General features: G+C 50.9%; 2 protein-coding genes across 2 annotated transcripts in view; one reads left to right on the top strand and one right to left on the bottom strand.

Moving 5' to 3' along the window:
* Positions 1-17: 17 nt before the first annotated feature.
* On the top strand, positions 18-11699 carry TNFAIP1 (TNF alpha induced protein 1). The gene is made up of 7 exons (XM_032281084.1): positions 18-358; positions 4150-4468; positions 5052-5221; positions 5949-6038; positions 6114-6166; positions 6964-7159; positions 9020-11699. The coding sequence occupies exons 2-7, from the start codon at positions 4264-4266 to the stop codon at positions 9254-9256; spliced, it is 951 nt and encodes a 316-aa protein (XP_032136975.1). The 5' UTR covers positions 18-358; positions 4150-4263; the 3' UTR covers positions 9257-11699.
* Positions 11700-11857: 158 nt separating this feature from the next.
* POLDIP2 (DNA polymerase delta interacting protein 2) overlaps positions 11858-20160 on the bottom strand; it is a 10001-nt gene continuing 1698 nt past the window's right edge. Inside the window, exons 2-11 of the mRNA XM_032281083.1 lie at positions 19653-19734; positions 18676-18773; positions 17897-17993; positions 17652-17727; positions 17335-17442; positions 16452-16588; positions 15403-15429; positions 15085-15210; positions 13749-13828; positions 11858-12911 (exon numbers count right to left, since the gene is read on the bottom strand). Of these exons, the coding sequence (XP_032136974.1) occupies positions 12797-12911; positions 13749-13828; positions 15085-15210; positions 15403-15429; positions 16452-16588; positions 17335-17442; positions 17652-17727; positions 17897-17993; positions 18676-18773; positions 19653-19734 (946 nt within the window). The 3' untranslated portion in view covers positions 11858-12796. The remainder of the gene's footprint in view (positions 12912-13748; positions 13829-15084; positions 15211-15402; positions 15430-16451; positions 16589-17334; positions 17443-17651; positions 17728-17896; positions 17994-18675; positions 18774-19652; positions 19735-20160) is intronic.

The following is a 20160-nucleotide window of genomic DNA, read 5'->3' as shown; positions in this document are numbered from 1 at the left end:
CTTACAGCCCCCATGCCACGGAGCCTGCTGGGAAACAAAGGCCCGAGGGGAGGCCAGGCCTACAAGACGCAGAAGCCTTAGCGCCGGCAAGGCCGCCGGAAGTGGCTTTGCCCTTGTCTTACCGCGAAGACTCTCGGGGGATTCCGACTCCACCCTTCCCGTATAGAGCGCTAGGCATGCCGGCCCTTGTAGTCTCAGGCTCCACAGCCGGCGGGGCTGGGTCGCACTCCAGGCGGAGTCAGCGAGCGCAGGATGTGAGCTCACAGCCCGGGACTGCTGGTGGGCAGGCGGCTGCAGGCTAGGGGCGGCTTGGAGTCCACTGGCCCCCCAGCTGAGAGGAGAGGCGCCCCCGGGGACGGTGAGAGCCGGGCCCGCCGATGCCCTCGGGGAAGGGATGGACTGCCCCTGCTGGAGCAAAGCGAGCCTGGGTCCTGGGGAAAAGGCGTGGGGCGGCGTAGGGGAGATGGAGAGCTCCGATCTCTCACAGAGGGTGGGCGTGAGAACCGGTGTGGGTTTCCCGGTAGTGAGAAGTGGCCCGAGCTAGGGAAGAGCCCACACCGACCACATTTCCCAGGACTTTTTGGGTGACGCTTAACCTTTACACTTAGGGTTTCCGCTAGATCCGCCCACTCTAGCCCTCAGCTTTCCCCACGCGGTCCTCTGTATCTGGCGGACTTCTGGGTCCTTCTTCCTTTTAGACCCCCCCTCTTTCCACCGCCGCGGCTGTTTGCCCTTTGTTCTGCTTGGGTTTCCATTAGCTTCGCTGAGTGAGCCACGGATCCGCCCCTAGCCCCAGGCATCCCCAATATCCACTCCCAAAGTGCGGAAGGAAGAGCACTGTGGCTATCAGTGGAAACTTCATTCTCATTGGAATTACCTTCTGGGGCGTCACCGGCCACAGGATTCCTGGAACCAATTGGTCTGAGCGGAATCTGATTGACGTCATCCAGGGGCTCAAAGCAATTGCTCTGTAGGAAAGGAATTGATTGTTCTGAATCCTGTCGACCTGTCTTGGCAGGCCTATCCTTTGAGTTCCTTTGCTTTGGCAGAACATGTATGTGTGTTTTCTCTGATCCTGGGAAAACTGGGGCTAGACGCAGAATACACAGGGAACTTGCTAATACCTGTTAGGGAGGTGGACTTATTCCTTTGAGGTGGGTGTAAAAAGGGAAGGTGATCTCATACCATTCTAGTGTTTCTTAGTCACCTGCAGCCTCCTGGTGAGGGCTCACCTCCCATACCCAATCCCTGTGGCAAATGAAAGGCTCTCCGGGCTCACCTCCCATACCCAATCCCTGTGGCAAATGAAAGGCTCTCCCAGATAACCCGCCAAAGTAATTCACTGCTTCACACAGCACCCACTCTGGCTGTCCACTTCCTTGGACATTTTTCCCAGGGACATTTTACCTAAATCTTTTCAGGGACAATTTCAATCTAACAAAATGACATATGTTAAATATTTAAAATGTGCATGGCACTGTGCTAAGCACGGTTAGGGGACACAGCAGTAAACTTGGGAAACCAATGTCCTGCTTCTGGGTTGCACTTACAAGAGATGAGCGACTCTAAACTCCCGCATGTGATGAGCAGTCGGTGAAATCATTCCACTTCTTTTGTCTCCATTATCACCACTGTGGTCCAGGCCGCCATCATCTCTTCTTGCCTAGACTACTGCTTCCTCTGGTCTTCCCACTTTCTCTCTTGCACCTTTACAATTCATTCTCTACCCAGCAGCAAGTTATCTTTTCAAAATATGCTACAAGCAAGTCAGATCCTATCACTCCCTTGCTTGCAGTCCTCCGATTGATTCATATACTATATTGCAATTAGTATAAAATCCAGACTTTGAAATCATCTAGCCTTCCCTGACTCGATCCCAAACCAACTTTTCCCTACTTCCGGTGTATCAGCTGTTATGACCCTATTTCTGATCCTAAAACTTGTTTCTTTTTGTTGTTGTTGAGATGAGATTTCCTTATGTCACCCAGGCTGACCTGCCCAGGCTCAAGCAATCATCCCACTTCAGCCTCCTCAGCAGCTGGGACCACAGGCACGAGCCACCATGTTTGGCTAGTGTTCTTATTTGTAGAGACAGTCTCACTATGTTGCCCAGACTGGTATTAAACTCCTGGGCTCAAGCAGTCCACCTGCTCTGGCCTCCCAAAGTGCTGGAATTACAGGCGTGAGCCACCACACCTGGCCCCTAAAACTTGTTTCTAACAGGAACTTTGTACTTACTCTTCTGCCTGTCTAGAATGCTCTCTTCAAACCTCAGCTGAATTGTCACCTTCCCAAAGATGCTTTTCCTGTCCCTCTGTCTGAATTAATGCCTCTCCCTAATCACTCTCTTATCACTGTATTATTATCTTTATTGCATTCATCACCTTCTGGAATTATCTACTTGTTTATTCGGGTCCTTATTTATAGTCTTGTTCCTTCCACTAAAATGTAAGTTCCATGTGGACATGACTTTCTATATTTGTTCTGTCCTGAGTATCCAGTGCCTGACATGTAGGAATACAATAAATGCTAACTCTCTTTTTAAAAATTCCTGTTAACATTATGATGCCTCTTTGAACTGTTTGAAGGCAAAGACAGTATCTTTTCACCATTCCCTACTGCCTAGCATAGCAGGGTACTCAATAATTTAATTGCTGAATGAGTTAAATGGGCTAATATATATTAAATGCCAAGAATGGTACCCGGCACACAGTAAGCATTGCAGTGAATTTTATGATAGGTTGTTTCTCCAGCAAATGAATTTTAGTGATGCTTTAGAAAGCCAAAAACATAATATAGAATCTAAATCATGAGGAGTAGCTGGTTTTGCTTTCTTTTCTCCTCCCTCCTATGAACTCCTGTTAGTGTTTTAATTTCCAAATCACTTTATTATTTTAATTTTAATTTTTCTTTCTAGAGATGCGGTCTTGCTATGTTGCCCAGGCTGGTCTTGACTCCTGGGCTCAAGCAGTCTCCCACCGCAGCCTACTGAGTAGCAGGGAGTACAGGCATGTGGCAGCATACAGCGTACCTTGTTTTTAGATTTTTCATCTTTGATCTTTTCTAGTCCTTTCTTCTGCCATTCTTATTGGGAGGTAGGAGAGTAGGGCTAAGCTCCCTCTCAGGAAAAAGAGACAAAAATAGGCATCTATATTCTTCCCTCAAAAATGGCGACGGTTTCAGGAACTTGGGACAAGGCTGGTGCCAAGAAAAGGGAAGGTCAGAAAGCCCCAGCTGAACCCAGGTAACCTACGCCAAGAACGCTGGCCAGCGCCCTCCACCCTGGCTCACTGCATTCTCTCCTGAAGCTGCTTTTACTTTCCTTCCTGAAGCCAGACTCTTGGTGGTGCTCAGAATAAACACTGGCGCAGACTGCTCCTGAGGCTGGAATCTTTAGAAAGGAAGTGCATCCTGTCCCTCTGGCTCCTGGGAAACTCCTAGGCTGCCCGGATTCCCAGTAGGCTTGGCTGAAAGTCTGGGATCCTGGGAACCTTGACAAGAGGGTCACCGGAATCGGACTGGTAGATCCCTAGGGTGTTCTGTTCCTCTGGCCCTCTCTGACTGGTTCCATGGGTTTGCTTGTCTTCCTTGCTGCCCTGAGTGGAGCTGAGTCTCAGGGAGGCTGGTGAGGTGACCAGGGCAGGGATCCGGGAGACTGCTCCCAGCCCCAGTTCCTGGTATAGTAAAAATGGCAGGGAGACCAGATGCAGTTACTCACAGTTATAATCCCAGCACTTTGGGACATTGACGTGGGCAGATCGCTTGCGCTTAAGAATTCAGGACCAGCCTGGGCAACATGGTAAAACCCTGTCTCTACCCAAAAAAAAGAAAATTAGCTGGGCATAGTGCCAGGCACCTGTGGTCCCAACTACTCAGGAGGCTGAGGTGGGAGGATGACCTGAGCCCAGGAGGCAGAGGCTGCAGTGATCCAAGATGGCATCCTGCACTCCAGCCTGGGTGACAGAGTGAGACCCTGTCTCTAAGAAAAAAAAAAAGAAAACAAAATGGCAGGGACTCAGTCTCTGCCAGCGAGTGGTGCTTGGGCTTGTCAAGGAGAGAATGATACAGTCAAGTCTCTGCTTTTGTCCGTTCCTGGTCTGAGGGCTCTCTCAGCTGACTCGTGTCCTCTCTCCCGTCTCCCCTGTACAGCACAGAGAGTATGAGGCTGTGGCCTCCACTGGCCACTCACTTGTGACCCTTTCCACCACGGCGGAGCCTTCCAAGCCTACCTCCTGCCGTGTGGTGATCTACCTGCAGCGGGAGATGTCGGGGGACACCTGCCTGTGCCCGGCCTCGGGGGCCAAGCCCAAGCTCAGCGGCTTCAAGGGAGGAGGGCTGGGCAACAAGTACATCCAGCTGAACGTGGGCGGCTCCCTGTACTACACCACTGTGCGGGCCCTGACCCGGCACGACACCATGCTCAAGGCCATGTTCAGTGGGCGCATGGAGGTGCTGACTGACAAGGAAGGTGAGGCGTCAGGGCTTGCTGTGCAGGGTAGGGAGGGCAGGAGGGGTTCCCGGGGAAATGACCAGATCTAGAATTCAGGGTCACTTTTCCTCTTCACCTTGTGGAGGGTGGAGTCCCTAGTAGAGCTTCGGAATTCTGTGAAGTTGTGCATGGAGTGCTATATGTTTATGCATTTTTCAGGAAGAAGAGCCATCCTTTTAAAATATTCAAATAGGACAAGATTCTCATAGGGGCCATCACCTTAAGACTGGGCAGTGGGCAGAAGCTAGCAGCGGCGGGTGGCTTCTGTGTTGGGCTGGCCCTGGCACCCTAAGCCTAGGCCCCAGTAGCCTCCACAGCCTGGAGGCCTGACTCTCCCATGGGGTGTGCCAGTTCTGGGTTTCAGGGAGGAAGGGTGAAGAGCAGCCGTGGGACCGAGTGCTAGAACTTCCATCCCCACCTCTGTCACCCTGCGCGAGAGCTCTGTGCTCGTGGAGCCCCTTTCCTGCCACCTGCCAACTGCCACCAGCTCGTCAGGTGGTCTTTGCCTGCCTTGGAGGTACCTGGTGGCAAACTAATCATGTAGGGCCGTCTGCGTCCCTAGGCTGGATCCTCATAGACCGATGTGGAAAGCACTTTGGCACCATTTTGAATTACCTTCGAGATGACACCATCACCCTCCCTCAGAACCGGCAAGAAATCAAGGAATTGATGGCTGAAGCAAAGTATTACCTCATCCAGGGGCTGGTGAACATGTGCCAGAGTGCCCTGCAGGTACATGGGTGGGGTGGGGTGGGGTGGGATGGACAAGGTCAGGAGTTGCCCCTTCTTGTGGGATGGAGGACTGTGGTTCCTGGCAGGTTGTGTGGGAGGCACGGTTGGTGAGTGCAAACTTATGAAGCCAGTGAGCTGTCACCCAGGCCCACCGACCTGGCCGCCAGGTTTCACCCTTGGCAGTGTGAGCAGGCCCCGCTTCTGGTCTCTATGCTTTGGTACCTGGATTTTTGGTTTTCTCTCTCTGTTTTTTTGGAACAGGTTTTCACTCCTGTCACCCAGGCTGGAGTGCAGTGGTACAATCTCGGCTCACTGCAACCTCCGCTTCCTGGATTCAAGTGATTCTGCTGCCTTGGCCTTCGGAGTAGCTGGGACTACAGGCACATGCCATGTCACCTGGCTAATCTTTCTATTTTTTGTAGAGATGGGGTTTCACCATGTTTCCCAGACTGGTCTCAAACTGCTGGGCTCAAGTGATCCACCTGCCTCAGCCTCCCAAAGTGCTGGGATTACAGGCATGAGCTACCATGCCTGGCCTGGATCTTAGGTTTTCTAAATGGGGGTCTGTTTTCCATCTGGCAGTTTCTATTGCCAGGGGCCTCATGATCTGAGTCTGACACTTCCTCACCAAGCAGAGGGTGGCCATGGCATAGGGGCTCCAGAGGTACCTGGCTAAGCCTGGGAAGCAGAAGATCCCAAAGAGGGTTCTCTGTTGTATGTCACCCAGGATAAGAAGGACTCCTACCAGCCCGTGTGCAACATCCCCATCATCACATCCCTGAAGGAGGAGGAGCGGCTCATCGAATCCTCCACCAAGGTACCGGGACCTGGAGAGCTGCGGGCCGGGGAGGCCAGGCCCCTGTCCCGGCCCTCACTCTGTCCTCCTTCACAGCCCGTGGTGAAGCTGCTGTACAACAGAAGCAACAACAAGTATTCCTACACCAGGTAGGGTGGCTCAGACGGCTGAGCGGCCGGAGCAGACACTGGGCAGCAGACCCAAGGGAAGCTGCCTGTACTCCCAGCATGGTCGGCGTGGGTCTGGGCTGGGTGTTGGAACTGGTTATGCTAAGTGGGGGAAGAACGGAAAGTAGAAAGGAAATTGGGACAGAGGCCTTTGGAACTCGGCAGGGTGCCCTGGCTGGGATATAAATGATTGAAGGTGAAGTGCACCCTCAGCATGAATCACGAAGGCAGCATGGTAGGTGTTTTCACACGTGTTATCTTACTGGGTGGCAGGGATGCTAGGAGGCCAGTGAGCTGGGAGTCCCCCTGAGCCAGCCTGTGTAGTTCACACTGAGCTGATTCCCTCCCCACACCCTGCAGTCCATGTTCTCTCCATAGGCCACAGTAAGGTAGACACAGATGGCTGCAGGTTCAGAGTCCCAAACCCTCCGTATGACTCCCTGTGGACAGGTACATTGCCACTGTCACCCCCACAGTAAGGGAAGGAACACCTCCCACTGAAATAGCAGTGTCGCCTCCTTCCTTCCAGGCTTAGTGAGGGGAGACTTCCCTCAGCTGTCCCTGCTTTGACTTAAAACCAACTCAGTTCCTTTTCCTCAAAGGCCCTCCAACCCATAGGGTGCCCCATGGCCCTTTCTGTCCTGGCCCCCTGGCGTCTTGCCTTCGTTTCAGCAGGACAGCACAGGGAAGAGAGAGGGGGGAGGGCCCCACTTGCCCTAGCACGTTCCCTTGGGCTGCAGCCTCATTCCCAGGCCTGCTGGCCCTCCCGGGTTTTTCAGCAACTCTGACGACCACCTGCTGAAAAACATCGAGCTGTTTGACAAGCTCTCCTTGCGCTTCAACGGCCGCGTGCTCTTCATCAAGGACGTTATTGGCGATGAGATCTGCTGCTGGTCCTTCTATGGCCAGGGCCGTAAGCTGGCAGAGGTGTGCTGTACCTCCATCGTGTATGCCACAGAGAAGAAGCAGACCAAGGTGCGGGGCTTCCCCCTGCATGGGTGGGGGAGGGGAGGACACATACCCACTGTGGGGGGCATGTTCGGGGTGTGACCATCAAAGGGCAAAAGGGGCACACACTTTGCTCTTCTTTCCAAACACAACGTGCTGGGCAAGGACAAAGCCAGAACAAAGGGTGTGGGGAGTGGACAGGAACCACTTTGTTTCTGAGAGCTCAGGGCGGGGACCGCTGACTAGCAGGGAACAGCCTGGTACAGTGAGAAGGACTGGGTCTTTGAAGTTGGCTCACTTGCCAGTTTTCTGACTTTGGATAAGCCACTTAAGCCACCTGGGCCTCGGGTTCCTCATTTGCAGACATGGGGATGACAGTATGAATTGAACGAGATATGAAAAGGATACAACTCTTGAGAGCAGCAGTGTGGTGTAGAAATAGCTTGGGCTTTTGTGTTGGAAAGCTGTTCAGATCTCCTGTCTAAGCCAGGGACAGAGGCAGGCACATCACTTGAGCCCAGGAGTTCGAGACCACCCCGGACAACATGGTGAAACCCTAAAAAATACAAAAATTAGCCGGGCATCATGGCACACGCCTGTAGTCCCAGCTACTACTCAGGAGGCTGCAGTGGGAAGATCCCTTAAGCCCAGGAGTTTGAGGCCAGCCTAAGCAAAATAGCAAGACTCCATCTCCAAACACTCTTAATAATAATAAAATGAAATCTCCTCACTGGCCCCCATTAGCTGGGGGTTTCTGACTAATCAGCTTACTGCCAAGTACACATGAGGCATTTGATAGGTGACAGTTATCAGAAACTCAGCTGGCCTCTCTCCCCCAGCTTACAGTCAGTTACCCCAGAGAGTAGCTGCCTCCTGTGAGTGCATGTCCTAACATGATCTGCTGGGGTGGATAGCAGGTCATCCAGGAAGGGCCATATGAGTGTGAAGAGCTCAAAGTAGCCAGACTTGGCACACACCTTGCCGACCCCCAAACTACTCAGGTGCCTCCAGCTGGAAGGTCTCCAGAGGGTTTGGGGAAGGGCAGCTTACAGGGGGCCCTGCTTCCTCCCACAGTTTTTGGTGTAGGGGTAGGAGGGCGGGCGATAGCATGGGTGACTCCTGAGCCTGTCAGTGGCGTAAGGGTTCAGGAGCAGGTCTCTGGTGGCTGTTGACGCTGCAGCAGAAGTGGCAGCAGCACCTGGCACCTTCCTAAGTGTGTTCTCTTTCATGAACCTTGTGACCCTCACAACACACCTGCAAGACATGCAGGGCTAGAGCCACTCTCCCCATGTGACAGATGAGAGAACAGAAGCTGAGTCCAACACAGCAGGTCAGGCAACAATTCAGGTGTTTGACTGCCTTCCCTTTCTCTTTCCTCTAGGCAGGTCATGGCAGCGACACACTGGGTCGGGCAGGCAGAGAAAGGCAGCAAAACCACTCAGCAGAGCAGCTGCTCTCTGTGTGCCAGGCTTCTGCTGAGCAGTCATATCTTTCCCGTAACATTGACAGCAACTCTAAGGGGTTGGATTGAACCGTCCTTCACATGTGGGAGCTGCAGCCCAGAAGGGTTCAGCCTGAGGCCCCACAGCTAGCAAGTGGTGGAGCTGTGTTTGGACATAGGCCTGGCCTGCCCTCTATGCCCACCAGTCGCTTGACCTCAGGCTGGGGCAGGGATGCGGTGGGTGTTGGTCTTCCCTGTCCTCATGTCTGTGGAGCACATCCCCTCACCCCGCCTTCGGAGGGAGGCCAGCTCTCCCTAGAGATGGACCACCACCTGTCTTATGAGAGGTAGCAGAGGCCTTATGGAGCCTCAGGGCCAGTAGCTCTGACACACAGCTCCCTCTCGAAGATGAAACCTTGCCCTGTCTTCTTCCTCCCTCACCCCAGGTGGAATTCCCAGAGGCCCGAATCTATGAGGAGACACTCAACGTCCTACTCTATGAGACCCCGCGCGTCCCTGACAACTCCTTGTTGGAGGCCACAAGCCGTAGCCGCAGCCAGGCTTCCCCCAGTGAAGACGAGGAGACCTTTGAACTGCGGGACCGTGTCCGCCGCATCCACGTCAAGCGCTACAGCACTTACGATGACCGGCAGCTCGGCCACCAGTCTACCCATCGCGACTGACCAGACCGTCAGGGAGTCAGAACACAGGAAGCCCTATCTCCCGTCCTGTGGAACCCCGCCCCATTGGCCACCCCATGCTGCTGCTGGCTGGGTCTCTGCTGCAGCACCCAGAGGCATGACAGGCCCTGCTGGGAGGTCAGAGGGTCTGGAGAGGGGAGGGACCACACTCCTCTGCCCTGCCCCTGAGCATTTCTGGATGACTGAGTCCTGTCCTGTCTGCTCACCATCGCCCTTCCTGCCTGACAGGGAGCTGCTTCTGCTCTGGGGTAAATGGACAGACCCACCTCCTGCTGAGAACCTTCAGCTAGGCCCTCTGCGGAAGGGCTACTGCCCCTTAGGCCTCAGCTGAGGCCCACAGAGAATGGGTTCATTCTGGGGGTAGGCAGCTCCTGGTGCTGTAGGGGCCCAGTTTCATAACAGAAGGTGGGACGTCTTTTGTCCTAAGGTGTTTCAGCACAGGCTTGATAAGTTTGTTTTTTTATAAATAATCTAGGAAATTAATAGTTCTAAGTCTAATAATGAGGAAACTAGGCATTTCTTTTGCCCTCCAGGGTGCCAAGACCCTGTATATGACAGAACCCATGGCCCTTCTCCATGCCTGTGGGATCTGTTTCTTTAAAGCACTTTGTACTGTTTTTTCAGGAGGTTGATATTCTCCCTGACCCACATCTTTCTACCCTAATCCCCACTTCCCTGCAGAATCAATCTGAGGGAGGGGATAAAGAGGAAGCAATAAAAAAAAAAAATCCAACAGAGCAGCTCTGGCTTTGCCAGCCTGGCTAGCAACTCAGAGTGCACCAAGGAGGGAAGGATGGCCAAGCTGGGACCTGTGGTCCTAACAGGGTGCCTGTGCGAAAAGACATTTCCCGCCCCCCAATCTGAGAGTCACATCACTGACTCCTAGGTCTAGCATGGCTGCTCTTTGTCATTCACTTGAGTGCCCTTGGCATCCAGCCATGCTGTCCTCACATATGGTAAAGCCAAACAGCTGTCACAGGGGCCAGAAAAACGAGCCACGGCAGGAAGACCATGGAGCCTGTGGGTACTGCAGGGTGTTGGTTGGCACACCCATCAGCCGAGGACAGCAATCTCAGAGCCCGGTGCTCCCAGCAGCCCCTGCACAGAGGTGGCACATGCTTGGCCACACATATACTCCCTGCCCGCACTATCCATGCTCTTGGCTTGTCCTGGCTGGGAGGTGGTTCTGCCCAGTGGTGTCTCTGAACGCAGGATGAGAGACAGGAGCAACTGAAGCACCTTGAAGGCCTTCGCTCCTTGTTGAGTAACTCTGCCATGGAGACGCCAAGCAGTAGCCAGGGGGGTGAGTTCCTCTTTAGGGCTTTGGTTTTCATTCCTTTTTGTTTGGCATGACCAAACAAGAATTCAGCTTATCTGAATTCTTTTCCAAAGGAATGCTGTCAGGGAGGGCGCTGTTCTGCCAGCCTAATAAAGCAACATGGCCTCGTACAGTACCCACTTTCCACTCTGGAGAGAACACAGGTTATCAAGTTCATCCCTCTTGACTACTCTTATGATAGCTGATGCCACATGCCAGACCCAGGGTTAGACATTCATAAGGACCTGAAGTGATATCATGGCGGGACAAGGGCAATGGCACTTTCTCATCAGGCATTTTATGTTAGTCACAGTCTTGAATGTATAAATAGCACTAAGACTCTCAGGTCAGGTACCTTGGTGATTAGCTACTCGTTCTTCTATGCCTCATTGAGGTAACAAGATAAAGACAAATCCATTTATTTGGCCAAATGCAGTCTTTGGCTTTGTGGCATTCCCACAGAGACTGGAATGTGTCAGCCTGAGACTACTGGCCTATTTTCTCACCTGCCCTCTTGAGATGCTTTAATACTCAAATTCCCAGCACCCCACTGAGGTATTTTGATGCTTGCCTTTGACCTCCCCATCCCCTTTAGTTCCTGCTTCTTTGACATTCACATCCTCAATGCCTGGATCTTTCTTGCCAAGAAAGCACAGTAGCCTGGGAAAGGGCATTTATCTTTTCTGAAAATATCTCCTTAAGGAAAATACTAACATTGAACTCACTGACATGATTTCAGCTTCTTTAATCAGACTTTGTGGCTTAAAAGTTTGGAGGTTTTCTTTGAAAGTTTACAGCTCCATTCAGAAAGCAACTCTTGGCTTTGTGCGTTTTTCAATTCTTAGCAGCCCAGGGGTGAGTAAACAAAAAAGTATGGATTAAGGTCAAACTTTGTCAGTTTCTGAGAAACCTGGCAGCCTGCTGTTAACAACACAGACCAGTATTGGGTTTTATTGAATTTGGTATGTGACCAAGGTCAGCCTGAAGGATGGTGCAGGTCATGGGCAGGAGAGAATTTTTCCTTTACCACGTAACTGTAATACTTGGTTGCTCAGCATAAGTGATGGAAGTAAACACTAATTTCTAATAAAATAATGTTACACTCAATGGTACAGAGCCATGTTTACAGTGAGCAGGGCTTGGCCAGCTCACAGCCATGGGCTGAGTTTACCACCTGACCTTGTGTTCTAGCTAGATCATAAGCGCAACCATACTGTTGCCCTGCGACCCCAGCTCCCCCTGGAGGAGGACTAAGGACAACACTAACAAGGGCTGGAAGTGTGATTTAATATTAAGTCAAGAAAACGACCTCTAACAATCCCTGCAGTGGCGGAGAAGAAATCCTAAGAATTGGGGCAAGATGCAGCATGCTTTATCTCTGGCTCTTGAACATCTGAGAGAGGCTCAGGAAGTAGCTTTGCTTAGTCATCATCCATACCTAAAGCTGATCCTCGAGCCACATTCCTGCCTTTGTGGTCTGGATGCCTGGCAGAGTCATACTCAGGGCTGGCACACCCCTTGCTCCAGAAAACCCGACTGGCTTGCCTCACTTCTCTCCTGGGCCCAGCGAGGCCAGAGATGATAATGGTTGGTCAGTGCTAAGAGCCAGGCCACTCCAACCCCGACACTGGCTTCCCTCTCTGCATTTGGCAGAAAATAAAGTGAATAAGAGTCCATTCCAACGCCCCACCCCCGCAACTAGCTAAGAGGCACAGTGACCCTGGGAGATGTCCAGCCAGCCTCCAGGCTGATAGGGAAATAGGCACATGCCCTATCAGGGGGCAGCTCCCTGGAAGGGCAGCAGAGAAAGCAATCAAGGGCACCCACAGGGTCAGAAGGGGAGCCTGAGACTTCGGGAGCAGAAATGGCGAAGGTGATCAAGCGTGCACTGGTTTACTGATCAAACCTCATAGGCCAGGAAACTCCAGGCCTGTGGCAGCTGAACACAGTTCCTTGGTGGAGAGGTTTACTGGAACATGGTGTAGGCCATAAGGAGGCTTATGAGGAGTCCAGCCTTGGAGGAGTCCCACATGGGTCTTCTGAAGAAAAGTTATACCACCCCTCCCCCAAAAAAAGAACCCCACAATCAAATTAAGAGACCCACTGTGGCCCGTAATGGGGAGGGAGAAGAGTTCTGCAGCAATTGTGGGATGAGAGTTGTTCTTCCTGGTGACCGAGCCTGGGCACTTGGGGCCTCAGCTGGCCTACCAGTGAAGTCCTGAGGGTGGTGTCTTCTCATCTTTATTGCTTTCCAGAGAGAAGGGAGGGATCCGAACATCAAAGTGGGAGCCATCAGGTCTTTCGAAGCGGAATGTGCCCCTGCAGGTCAGAGAGAAGCTGGTTTAGAGGGAGCCAGAGCTGAGGCCCTCCTAAGGATCTGGATGGCCCTAGGCCCTCAGCTGCCAGCCACAGAGAATGTGTGAGCCTGAGCTCTCTTCTGTGTAGCTCATGACAAGATGACTGGTCCAGAGACCCAAGAGCCCCTCATGGTTATTCATGAAAAGAAAAATGCAGCTGTAATGGCTCACGCTTATAATCCCAGCACTTTGTGAGGCCAAGGCGGGCAGATCATCTGAGGCTGGGAGTTTGAGACCACCTTGGCCAACATGGAGAAACCCCGTCTTTATTAAAAATACAAAATTAGCCAGGTGTGGTGGCACATGCCTATAATCCCAGCTACTTGGGAAGCCGAGGCAAGAGAATCGCTTGAACCCAGGAAGCAGAGGTTGTGGTGAGCAGAGATTGCGCCATTGCACTCCAGCCTGGGCAGCAAGAGTGAAACTGTCTCAAAAAATAGAGAAAAACACAGCTGTCCAGATTCTGGCCTTTACATACACACCGCATAAACTACCCAATTGCATTTTCAGGTTAAGGAGTGAAACAGCAAGGAAAAATCCCAACTATATGAGCAACTCTGCAGCATCAAATCACCAGACCTCTTTGGCCTAAGTCCTCAGTCCACCAATCATAAGGAACTGAGAAACAGGCAGTAATAGAAAATCAGACAAGTCTCTCACAACAATAAATAGCAGATACGGCTCACTCTAAGAATGTCACTTGGCTTAGAGTTAATGGCAAGCTCTAAGCTCTTACTTTTCTGACCTACAGCTTCTGTCTGTGGAGCTGGGCAGCCCCTGCTGCTGCACACTCACTCACCACATGTGCCCACTAGAAGCCTGCAGCGAGACGTGGCTGCTGTACTGGAACGCGGGCTGCTCCTTGGATAACACAGGTTCCTGAAAGGGTTTAGGCAAAATGGGTCAGGCCAAGCCCCAGGGACATGTTTCCTGCACCCCAGGGTCACGTGCTGACTGCCAGTTCATCAGGACTGGATGTCCCCCATCCAGCCAGCACCACAGCAGGCACTCCCACTGCATGGTACACTTCCTACCAGTACCTCCTCCCACAGAATGGTCATTTGGCCTGGGCCTTTTATCCTGGCTCTGGGAAAGATAACCTCAGACTGAATGTCTGAGGGTGCTGCACAAAGATTCTGGGCAAAGGACCTCCTCTACAGCCTGGAGAACACAGTGAGACCCCATCTCCACAAAAAAAGGTTTTTTTAATTAACCAGGCATATCTGCTACTCAAGAAACTGAGGTGGAGGATTGCTTGAGCCCAGGAAAGTAAGCTATGGTTGCACCACCACACTCCAGCCTGGATGACAGAGCAAGACCCTGTCTCTAAAAACAAAGAACCTACTGTGGAGATACCCCATCCAGTGACCATTCACACGTGCTAAGTGACAGGTACCATGGCAGGTACTCTGCAAACCTCTGCTGCCTTAATTCTCCTGGTGATCATAAGATAATTGGTGTGATGCACATTTTAGCAGTAAGGAACTAAGATTTTGGTTAAATAACTCGTCCAAAGTTATACGGTGAATATATAACTTAGCTGGAACTTGAAGTGACTAGCTAAATCCAAAGTCCTGTTCTTACTCACTTTGCCACCTGCCTCACCAGTCCCCACTAACTTGGATAAATGACTGTTGAATGTGGCCCCTGACACCAGTACTACTTGAGACTTTATTTCTCAGGAGACAGGGCTGAGTAGGCAGGGATTATAAAGTCAGATCTTTTCAAGGACCAGCAGAGGAAGTAAACATGTAAACAGGCAAAGAGGAAAGACCACAGGGAATGGTGGAGGTGCGTGCCCCACCTGACAACATTCAAATTTTGTTTTTTAAAAGACACTATAGCAGTTTTAAAAACTACACAAGTTTTGACTTCAGACTCACTTGGGTTTAAATCTAGGCCCTGCCACTGCTAGTTATGGGGCCATGGGCTAGTTATTTAACTTCTCAGTCTCACTCTCTTCATCTATGAAATGGGTTTTAAGAAAGCTATCTCATGGAGTTGTAAGATTTTTAACCCAAAACAATGCAATGTGTTCACAAAGTGAGCCTCTGTCTCTAACCACAAAGGAGAAGGAAGCCATGCACTAAGTCCCCAGGCTGGCCACACAGAATTACTGGACCAGGGATGCTCACCCTGCCCACTACCCCTCGACCTCGCACTGTCTCCAAGGTGCCGGAGAGACTGAATATCCTCCAGTGCCGCTCCCGGAGCTGTACCACATCACTGTCAAGGTTCTCCAAACGGATACAGTAGCGCCACTGAGGGGGTATGGGACAGAGTTTAAAGAATAAACTTTGGGTAACGCTCCCAGAATTCTGTGCAGAGCAAAAGCCAAAGCTGACATGTGCACTGCACAAGTTCCACTCCCACCAGGAGGTGAGCTCCCCCACCTCCACCCTGACCCCCAGGCACACCCACAAGCTCCCCTTCTCCCCGACAGAGACACTCACCCAGTACACGTGGGAATTCTGAGCTTCCTAGGGAGAAAACAAAGACAATTTAAGTCCCACAGGGCAAGACCAAGTGTGTTCCAATCAACATCTCTCCAATGTAGTTATGTATTCCAGGAAGGTTGCAGACAGACCGAGCTGCGAGTATCCGTGGGATAAGTATGACAGCTGGACCATGGCCTGTAAGCCCACAGGGAGGCAGCATCCCTGTTCCTGGCCTCCCCTCTTCTCATCCCTTCAAGATCACCAACAGAGCTGGATGCCAACAGAAATCAGCTACAGGACTCTTACCTTTTTCATTGCTCTCCTGGCCAGCCCTGCCTCCTATCACTGCTGCCTTGGGCCCCTATCCTCCTACTGTCTCCCATTACTGTCCCTTACTGTAATACTTTAAGGTAGCCGCCTCCACTACTATGAGGTCCTGGAAGACAGGAACAGTGTTTCATTTACATTTGTATCCAAGCATGCACTGATTATACACACTTTTCTGACTGCAGCTTCTGTCTGTGGAGTTGGGTGGCCCCTACCGCTGCACATGCTCACCGCCAGGCAATATGTAAGTGTGTATAATGTGCAAAAAGTGTGATGCCTACACTGATTTATATTATGTGTATATTCTTCATAAACATGGCTCCCTTTGAGCAAGAAGGAAGAGGCAGGATAAAGGACTCCTTCCTGGGACCTATGGGTTTCCCTGTCTGCTCTAGGTCTTGGTGTCAGCCATTGGCAAGAGGCTACTCAACCCCACTCAACACATGCCACCACTCTGGAGCAGAACCACAGGAACATAGTTTATATTAAGACTACCCTCCCTCAGCAGTCACCTTGAAGACACCATACAGAACCTGGAGGCCCAGGTCAAAGCTTAGGCCTCCAAGAAGACTTCCCTGACCTCCCTTCCACTTAGCACAATGTAAAGGGATATGTTTTATAAATATAAACAAGGAACATGGTTTATATTTAGACTCCCCTCCCCCAGCAGTCACCTTGAGGACACCAAACACCTTGAGGCCTACCCCCGCTAGAAGGAGTCCAGGCTGGCCACATACCCTCATGCCCATGTAGAAGGGGATGACAGTGACACGTATGTTCTCAGTTGTTTCCCGGTGAACATCAGAGAGCTCCAGCCACGGGTGATTCTTCTCTTGCCAGGCCCTTAACGTCTCCCGAGCCACAAAAGGGGGTGCTGGGGCAAGATACAACTGGTTAGTCCAGGCTAACAGTCCAGTGTGATTGCTCCTCCTAGAAAACCCTTCCTAGTGGAGGCCCAGGCAAACAGGATGCTCATACATGAAGCAAAAGTACAGGCTGGCAGAAGGTACAGGACTGCTACTAAGAACAAGCCCTGAGGAGCTCGTGTAGTAATATGGAAAGATAATCCGACTGGGAGTTAAGAGCCCTGGTTTTCAGCCCTCACTCTGCTACTAACAACCCTGAGTCACTTGTCCTCATCCCTGAGCCTCAGTTTCCATACCTGTAAGGAGATAACAACCATCTGTCAGGTATGACACCTATGAGGTATAACAGTCTAATAAAAGGTTGAAAAAAGTGTGGAAATAGAGCTTTGGAATTTCTTTTTTTTTTCTGAGACAGAGTCTCGCTCTGTTGCCCAGGCTGGAGTGCAATGGCACGATCTCCGTTCACTGCAACCTCTGCCTCCCAGGTTCAAGTGATTCTCCTGCCTCAGTCTCCCGAGTAGCTGGGATTACAGGTGCCCACTACTATGCCCAGCTAATTTTTGTATTTTTAGTAGAGACAGGGTTTCACCAGGTTGGTCTCAAACTCCTGACCTCAGGTGATCTACCTGCCTCAGTCTCCCACAGTGCTAGGATTACAGGTGTGAGCCACCGCACCTGGCCCTGGAATTATTTCTATGATATTCTTTGATGAAAAGGCCCTCCCATTCCACCTCCCCTTCTTGAAAGAGATTACCTTTTGTTTGGTCGTACAGAAGAAATCTTTCAAAGAGCTCATGTTGGATGGGAACCTGATCAGTGGAGGTGTAGGGGAGGATGTCTTCATGGCTGACATAGTCCAGGCCTGGCATAGAGATGCAAAAGACAGTGAAACTCATACAGGAGAAGAGAGAAATGGGACTGAGAAGAACATTGTCCCAGTATGTGATAACCCTGGTAACATACCTCTCAGCATCATAATCCCTCCCAGTGGATGACAGGACAACAGAAGCCTCTCCCTGAGACACACCAGACCCCTTCTTGAGAGGCACCATTCAAATGCTAACTACTCACCTGGGATGGCATAGAGGGCCCGGCTGTCATCATGGTTAGCCAAGAAGGTCACAGCTTCTGTCTGAGATCTCTGAGACTAAGGCAAGAAGTGAATCAGGGCTATGTTGGCCACTGTGCAGTCCAAGGCCCTGGGGACCAGGACTGATCTGGGCTCTGTTTGACCTCTTTCCCTCCCTTTGTCCCCAGTGGAATGCAGGGCTTTTCCACGGAGAGGGCCCCCGGGCCCAGCCATCTTGCTTACTTACTATATGTGGGCAGTCACGGGCATCAATCAGCACCTGATAGTAAGTGTGAGTTTTGCCTTTCACCTCCTTAGAGCCATGGCCAGCAGGGTTCTCTGCTCTGTGTGCCGGGAGAAGGAGGCCAAGATCACCCCAGGAGAAATGGAAGCTGTGACTGACTCGGCTCCCTACCCCTCCTGACCTAAATGGGCTGGTCCCTGATCTCAAGGGGCTTTAGCACCAGCTGGACACCTACTGTGCAGCACCTCAGCCCAGCTGCTCCTCACTTGGGGCAAACAATAGAGCATGGAAGACCACGGCATGGAACCATCGTCTGATGTGTGGATGCCTCTTAAAAGAAGGAGGCCATGCCGAGAAAATCAAATTGCCACCTCAGTCCCCAGGGCCCAGAGTATTCTTGTCTTCTTACATCCCAGGGGCTGTCTGTGATCATTTAATGGAGCTGAACCTTTAATGTATTCTAGGGATGATGTGAGATTGAGGGAAAGACTCCAGCTGAACATCAAGAAATCAAGAAGACTTTTCCCCCAAATGCCCTCTGGGGTACTCATAATGAAAATTAGGAGTGGCTTAGGAAAGCATTCTTGAGAAGCCTAAAAGGACTCTCTGACTATCCCTGAGCACTCAGCACTTTTGTCTCCATGGGTCTTAGTGCCAGAGAGGTACTCTAGGGATGTTTCCAAGGCCCAGGAGGATGCTGTCTTTACCCCTGGTAACCCAAGTACATATGTCTGCCATCTCCTCCTGAGGATACTGTGAGGCACAATGACAGGAAAACTTACTTTTCTGGAGCTGCAGAAGCCACATCCCGGTCATACAGTCTGGCCTGCCAGGGAAACAGGACAACACCTCGGTAGCCAAAAACACTATGAAGGAAAAGCTGGGAGGAAAGAGGGGCCTCCGTGAGTCTGCAGTTCAGCAGATCCATCCAGGTGGGACCCAGACCACAAAGCAGCACAGGTGGAGGCGACTCCAGCGCAAGGTCTTGCTACTTTTTCCCTTGAAGTCTGTGATCAACCAGACCAATGCTGGAACACTCTTATTTCTTCTTTACCTGGCTAACTGTACTCATCCTTAGGTCAATGCTCAGGCCTCCAGAAAGCCTTCCCTGACCTGCCTTCCACTTATCAGCACAATGTCCAGCCACTGGCCATCTGCATATCATTAATTCTCTTCTAGACTGTAAACTCCACAATGGCAGGAATCATGTCTACTTTGCTTTCTGATTTAACCCTAATACACAATGCCTGGTCCATTGTAGGCATGCAGAAAAAAAAAAAAAAATGTTGAACCAACAAAAAGTCTTCCTTACCTACAATGTCCTAGAAGGGCCTAAACCTATCCCAGGGGACCCAGAACAAAGCTGATGTAGAAAAAGAACCACACACTCAAGAGTTTACCACACTGCTGTCAGTTTTATTACGGCAAAGCATCAAAGGTTTACTTTTCTGAAAGCTTCCTCCACTGGCTTCCCACCATCCACTATGTTGGAGAAATCTTTAGCAACTTGGCCAAACCTCACTAGGGTCCACACCATCCTTGTCCACACTAACTTGGAAAGAGAACCCAATGACACATCAAGTGCATTCAAATCTAGGAGAACAGAAGCCCCAACTATAAAAATTTGATTCTGGTCTGGCACCAAACACCAAGGTACAATGAATAGAAAACCATACCATGTAGGCCTATGACCCAATCTGACTTCTTTCAGAAGCAGAGCACTCTATGAAAATGAAAGACGGGCCAGCCCAATACTCACCTGCCCGGTCTCATATTTTCCATTCTGTTTTGGCACCTCAAACACACCAACTGTCTCCAACACTTTGCCCTCTGGTCGGTTTCTGAGTAGGAAGGAAAAGAACAAGCAACAGAAAAGCTGAGAAGTTAATGGTTACCTATCCATCAGAACAAGCTCCTGAGGATACTGAGGGGCCAGGGCGATGACAGCAGAGAAGGGTTTGGGGTAGTGGGGACTTCTGGAACAGGAAAGGCTTTCCTCCTCCTTGGTGAAAACCTCCCAGTCTCCCAGTGTTAGATGTGACTGCTCCCACATTACTGCCTTCTCTATCCACATGGTATTCTTCATATCATGCCCTCACACTCTGCTCAAATGTACCCCTGCTCTTGTTTCTTCCCTAACCTACCCTCTTGACCTCTCATAGCACTTTAACTATCTTGCTCACTTTTTTTGGAAGGGGAACATCTTTTTTTCTTCTTTCTTACATTTTCTTTTTTTTTTTTTTTTTTTTTTTTTTTTTTTTTTTTTT

Source organism: Sapajus apella, unplaced genomic scaffold (assembly GCF_009761245.1).
Source record: "Sapajus apella isolate SASKATOON/1434 unplaced genomic scaffold, GSC_monkey_1.0 scaffold12, whole genome shotgun sequence".
NCBI classification, from domain to species: domain Eukaryota; kingdom Metazoa; phylum Chordata; class Mammalia; order Primates; family Cebidae; genus Sapajus; species Sapajus apella.
This window is presented reverse-complemented; position numbering and strand designations above follow the sequence as displayed.